General features: G+C 61.9%; 1 protein-coding gene across 4 annotated transcripts; it reads right to left on the bottom strand.

The window, feature by feature from the left end:
* Positions 1 to 1,465: 1,465 nt before the first annotated feature.
* On the bottom strand, positions 1,466 to 5,999 carry KLHDC8B (kelch domain containing 8B). Of its 4 annotated transcripts, none has more exons than XM_053989025.1 (6): positions 5,702 to 5,999; positions 4,392 to 4,856; positions 3,673 to 3,837; positions 3,247 to 3,471; positions 2,890 to 3,003; positions 1,466 to 2,098 (listed from the first exon to the last, which is right to left on the bottom strand). In XM_053989025.1, the coding sequence occupies exons 1-6, from the start codon at positions 5,718 to 5,720 to the stop codon at positions 1,902 to 1,904; spliced, it is 1,185 nt and encodes a 394-aa protein (XP_053845000.1). In that variant the 5' UTR covers positions 5,721 to 5,999; the 3' UTR covers positions 1,466 to 1,901. The 4 variants fall into 4 exon arrangements, with proteins under 4 accessions (XP_053845000.1, XP_053845001.1, XP_053845002.1 ...); XM_053989026.1 differs by having other exon boundaries at positions 2,902 to 3,003; XM_053989027.1 differs by lacking the exon at positions 5,702 to 5,999 and adding an exon at positions 5,531 to 5,556.
* Positions 6,000 to 6,039: the final 40 nt, after the last annotated feature.

Below are 6,039 nucleotides of genomic sequence, written 5' to 3'. Positions count from 1 at the left end.
CCAATGCAGCTCCATGATTTAGGGTCCCCCATGACTAAAGGTTTAGCAGGATTGGAATTATTGCATGCCCAGGATTTTGGAAAGAGCTGTCAGGGTGGGGAGACCTACCAAAGTGGCAGCAAGGGGTCTATCACTTACCAGGACCCTGAGAAGGACAAGCCCACCAGGGTTTGAGCTCAGGCTAGGGAGTGCTGTGAAATACTCATGGAAGGCTGGAGCATGTTGCGCTCAGAGGAGGTGTCCTTCTGTCCAGCCCCCAACCACAGCACAAACCACTGACCTCCTCCCCAGCTGCCAGTGCATCCTCCTGACTGTAATTTGGGGCTCACTGTTGATGCTGGCTCTGGCACAACTGTGGTTTCTATGGCAACTCCAGAGGCAGATGCAGGGATGCTTCCAGCTGAGGTACTACCATCCTAGGTATCCCACGTTGTTCCTCCCACATCACAGACAAACGGTCATGCAGCACATCAGGACGGACCCTGCAGTCACTGTGCCATGTAGGCACCAGAGGCAATGGAGCAGAAATATGAAAATGTCTTCTGAATGCTCTTTCATGAATAATTTCCAACTTTTCCCATGCTGTGATGCCCCCAGGACATGGCACAGCCTGCCCCAGCAGTGTATTGGATGCTGCCACACTCTGATGGGATTCAGTCCCCTGCCTCTACAGCCTTGCAGCCCACCTGAGGGTCAAGCTGGCTGTCTTCTCTGAAAGGTCAGGCATCTGTACTTGATATTTACCCAGACTTGTGAGATCTTTCTAATGTACCAATGAAGGAACAAATCCCTGACCTGCTTTCTGCTTTTGGTGTGAGACTCTGTGTGGAGCCAAGAGCAGCAAGGCTTAGGTGAGCCCATAGCACTGGGTAATTCAAGTGTCACCTCCCTTGATCTTGCAATGCACCCCTAAACACCAGCCACAGACACCACCAGTATGCAGCTTACATTCCCTTCCTGGTTGCCAGTAAGCAGGATTGCAGGGCTCCTGCCTACAGAAGCTGGACACAGTTGGACGCAGCTCTCTCCCACGCCAGCCACTGTTCATCCTTTGAGATGGGGCTGTGGTGGTGGATAGGGCCCACGAGCCCTGACATCAGGCATCTCTTATTCTTCTCAGCATCCTGGCAGCCCTCAACATTCCCTGCCTCTCTCACACCCGTGGGTACCTTCAAAAAAGTCCCTTCTCTGCTGCTGCCTTCATCCCCCCACAGCCTCTTCACCCACAGGAGGCCAAGAAGGAACAAGGCTGTGCCAAGGCAGGACAGCCACTGCTTAGCTCCCCCTCTCCAAACAAGGACTGGATCTTTACATCACATTGCTCCGCTCACCCTGGAGGTGGGGAGAACAAGAGTTACCCCTGCTGCACCGTATAGGGTCACTGAACTCTGCCTTGAGAGGGGTTTTCCTGACAGACTGTGGCATGTGTCTGCCTGGAGACAGAGACAACATGACTCCAGTGGGATAAAATTCCATGTTTAATTGATTTGAGGTGCTACATCACCTCCCAGGCACTGAGCTACAGGGCACCTCTGTGCTACATGAGACATCGACTGGGTCTACGACGACACAGCACTCACTGCTACAGACACGGCACAGATACGCCGTGGCACAGATGGGGCCAGACAGGGCAGTGAGGCCAGTGGCAGTCCTGCCACCGCTGCTCCCTCCACACTGCTGGCGATGGCCATCCCACCAGGCAGGAGTTTGCCCTGGGCTTCATTGCCACAGCGCTGCGGGAGCTGGGAGTTCCCAAAACCACAGCTGCTCTGGTGCCTGGCATCATGGGACAGAGGCTTCCTGGAGCCAGGTCACCCTAGGTGAACACATGGGTGCTCACACACCCTGTCCCCGTCTTCAGGCACTTGGTGCTTGGCCAGGGCTGGTCCTCGGGGTCCCACTCAGGGTACATCACGCAGACACAGAGCCTCGACAGCGCCACTGGGACCCTGGGCCACACCGCCGATGATGAAGAGCAGGCTGGGTGTTGGGCAGCTGGAGCAGGAGCAGCGGCCAGTGGGCATGGGGGGCAGCGGCTCCCACTTTTTCTGCGAGAGGCTGAACCCTTCCACTGAGTCCAGTGGGCAGGACTGGTTCCCTGTGGAAGACAGAACCACATCAGCCTCTGTGCAGCTCCCCACCCCCCACCCCAGGCTCTGCCTTTCCCCCTCCATATCCCTTTGATGCCTCAACAGGAGCCCTGAGGCATCTGAGAGGCTTTGAGATCCCAGAGGCAATTAGTGGGGGCACAGAGGATTAGCAGAGTCCCCATAGGATGGCTGCTGGCACTAATACCTCACCTGCTGGTTCTGCCCCTCAACCACTCCTCACCACCCCCCCCCCCCCCACCCCGTGCCAGCACTCTGCAGGGATAAGGCAGTTCCAGCTGCAGCAGGACTCAGGAGCAATGCCACACTGCAGGAATGCAGCCAGCACCATTCCCTATTCTCACAGAGATCTTGGGGACTTGGCAGCCCTCACTGCAGGGCTGGGGGGGCTGTGGCTGGCACCAGGCTCCCCAGGCAGCCCCTCCTGCTGTATGCCTTCTGCTGAGTGACAGCACTAACCTTTCCCCAGCTCTCTCGGGAGATGGATGCAGCACTGCAACCCTGCACAGCAGAGCTGAGCCACCATGGGCTGTGTGAGCCCAGAATGCTGCACATGAGCTGGGAAAAGCCTGACTGGGGAGTGAAAGGGGCATGGGGCACAGTGGGTCAGCCAGTGGGACAGGGCAATAGGGTCTCCCCAGCACTTGTGAGGGCGCGGAGAGATGTTGCTGCAGATAGTGTTGCAGTAACCCCCTGGCTTTGCACAGCCAACCTCCCTATGGCCATGCAGATCACGGATGTGCCCCAAAGAATGGGGATTGGAACATGGCCACACGCCTACCCCCAGCATTACCAAGGCCACCCACAGCCACCACTCTTCCTCCCAGGCATCCAGCCACGAAGTCGGCTCTCTTCTCTTTCATACGGATGGTGCGGCTTGGTTTTCTCCACACACCTGGGTATGAGAGGGAGTGAGCATCGCCTGCTGGGGTTTCCCCTCTATACACCAAGGCCAGAACACCCACAGGTTAATCACTCCCTGGGACCAGGGAGCACAGGATTCACCGTGGGTACAAGGGGCTGATGTTCAGAGCCCAGATAATCATGTCCCTCAGGCACAGACACCCCTCACCAACCCACAGAATCATCCCGGACCCACAGAAGATGCTCCCACCTCACCCAGAGACATGGAGCTCACCCTGTGCAGGATCAAACATCTCCACGGTGTTGACAAAATGGGGACGGGAATAGAAGTTGTGAGGCCCTGGCTGCTGCAACCCTCCCAGGCTGAAGACAACCCCATCAGCCATGGCACAGGCGGCGAAGGCGCGGCGGCTGGGCACGCTGGGGTAGCGTGTCCAGCTCCTTGTCTCCAGGTCAAAAGCCTCGAAGGCGGTGACAGGCAGCTTGCCTTGCCGGCCTCCTATGCACAGAGGAGATGTAGCTGCCAGTGCCCCAAGCTGGCACTATTGGTGTGCTCAGCAAGCAGGATGGGGCCTGCTGGCTGCAGTGCTGGGCACCATGGAGCCACCCTGGGGTGCACCAGGTCATTCTCTGGCCTGGGAACAGAGGAAGAAGAGGGTAGAGGCACAGGGGATGCTCAGTTTGCCCCAGCAGCACCTACCCAGGACGAAGATCTTGTTTCCCTGCAGGAAGGCAGAGGCCCCATAACACGGTGTGGGCATGGAAGGTAGGGGCTGCCAGTGGTCTTTTGCTGGCTCATAGACACGGACCAGTGCCTGGGGAGAGGTGTCCGCACCCATTCCCCCCAGTGCGTAGACAACCCCATCTGGAAAAGAGGCAGCAGTGAAGCAGGGGGATCTGTGGGCAGCACCAAAGGGTTGGGAGTCCTCCCATGCCCGCCAGGGCAGGCAGCAGTAGTACTGCTGAGCCCCACGGCCAGACACTGCTCCAGGGCAGCCAGGAGGACTGAGTACAGCCAGGCCTGAGCCTGGCAATGCCCTGACTGCACTGGGACCCTCTCGACCCCCTCTCCATCCCATCCATCAGGCACAGACAAGAGCACAGGGCCATCCTCTCTAATTATTCTTGGCAATATCATCTCCCTGGAGACACCATGGCAACACAGCCATACTGCCAAATCCTGCTCCTGCTTCCAGTGCGGCCGGCACCCCTGTCCGCTCCCACCACTGTCCTGCCATCTCCTCTGCCCCGCCCACCACACTGCAGCCTGGTTCATGCCAAAGCATCCCTGTCCAGGGAGCAGACATGGGCACCACATACAGGGACCAACCCTGGCTCCTGGCCTGCTGTGTTGTACCAAGACTCCAAGGATGCTAAGCAAACTTTGGGCAAGAGTCACAACATGACAACATCCCTCACCTCTCTGCACAGCTGAGATACCCATAGAGGGCTGAGCCAATGCCGCCTTCTTCTCCCATTTGCCCTCATCCACGTGGTAGACCTCAACGGAGGCGAGGGGGCTCTGTGCCGCATCCACACCGCCCACCACCAAGATCTGCTTGCCCAGGGCGAGGACGGCAGCGCCAGCCCGCGGCGTGGGCAGTGGTGGGAGCGTGGTCCAGCGCTGGGCTTGGAGGTCGAGCACCTCAGCAGCTCCCAGGGCTCGCCCGCCACCCCCGCAGCCGCCCAGCACGAAGAGCTGCCCGTCGCGGTGCGCGGCGCTGCAGTACACGCGCCGGGTGGGCATGGCGGGGAAGGTGGCCCACGCGAAGGCGCCCGCGCCCGCCGCCATGGGCCAGCTCAGCCGCCTCGGGGGTCCCCGGGCTCTGGCCCTGCCGTGCCGCCCATCCGGCCCGGCTCGCCACTGGTCCGGCCCACGGCCTCCTGCGGGGAGAGCATCCGAGTCAGAGCCCGGGCACCCATCGCTCCCCCAGCCCCAGCTAGCCAGCTCCCCTTGGCGGTGCGACAGCTCCTGCTTCGCGGGGCTCCGCACTGCACCCCGGGTGCCTGCCCACCCCCTCCGGGCTCCCGAATGCGCCCCACGGCTCCCTGTCCGCCCCCTCCGGGCTCCCACTCCCTGGGGCTCTCTGCCCGCACGTACCAGTGCTCTTGCTCCCCGAGGTCCCCGCACTACGGTTCCCACTACCCGGTGCTGTTGGTACACAGCCCGCACTCACTGGGACCCTCGTGCGCCCGGGGCTCTCTGCCCGCATCCCCCGGGTCCGTACCCCGCAGAGGCTTCCCGTTCACAATCCGGACCCCGCCAGGTTCCTTCTCGCGGCGCACCGTCCTCACCCCCAGTGCTGCACTCACTCCCGCCCGCAACCCCCGGCGCTCCGGCGCACTGCCCCGCAGCCCGCACCCACAGGGCTCCCGCCCACAGCTCGCTGGCACCGGCGTCCCCCGGGCTCCCGCTGCAACGCTCGCGCCCCCGGCGCTCCCCGGATGCCCCCCCGCAACCCCGGACGGCCGCTCCGTCGTGCCCGGACCGCCCGCTCCGCTCCGCGCCGCCCCGCCGCTGGGAGAGGGACAGGGGCAGGGACCAGGACCGCGCTCACCTCTCTGCCCGCTCCGCCGCTCTCCCCGCCGCTCCGCGCCTCCGCCCGCCCCAGGCCCGCCCGCTGCCGGTGGGGGCGGCGCCGCGCCCGCCCCGGCCCCCCTCCGTGCCCCGCTCCCCTCCGCCCGGCCCTCCCGGTGCCACCGGCCCGCCGTGCCCCTGCCGCGTTCACCTGGCCGGGAAGGAACCATCGCAGGGAGAGGGGCTAGAGAGACCCTGGCTCTGCCCTTACTTGCTGTATGCTGCCGGCGCCAGAGCCACACAGTGCCGGGCTCAAGGAGTCGGGAACCCACCGTCCTACCCTAGAGAGGGTATCCTGTCACCACTGCAGGGACAGAACATAAGCTCAGCCCTACTCTGAGCACGACCTTGCTGGGGTCTCTCAGCAGCATCAGGAAAGGTGCACATGGGTCTCAAACCCTCCACCAACACTTTTGTCCCCACTTGGCTGAGCCAGGCAAATGAACACGCTGGGAAAGGCGCTTCCCACCCACCACCACAGGCAGAGCC

The sequence above is a fragment of the Vidua macroura genome, chromosome 13 (assembly GCF_024509145.1).
Source record: "Vidua macroura isolate BioBank_ID:100142 chromosome 13, ASM2450914v1, whole genome shotgun sequence".
NCBI classification, from domain to species: Eukaryota; Metazoa; Chordata; class Aves; order Passeriformes; family Viduidae; genus Vidua; species Vidua macroura.
Note: the sequence above shows the minus strand (reverse complement) of the source record. Positions and strands in the feature narration are given on the sequence as shown.

What these genes read in the sequence shown, in the direction of transcription:
- KLHDC8B (XM_053989025.1), bottom strand. An exon ending in TATCTCAGCTGTGCAGAGAG is followed by an intron (nt 3,838 to 4,391) that starts GTGAGGGATGTT and finishes CCTCTTTTCCAG; the next exon opens with ATGGGGTTGTCTACGCACTG. An exon ending in AAACAAGATCTTCGTCCTGG is followed by an intron (nt 3,472 to 3,672) that starts GTAGGTGCTGCT and finishes CTCTGTGCATAG; the next exon opens with GAGGCCGGCAAGGCAAGCTG.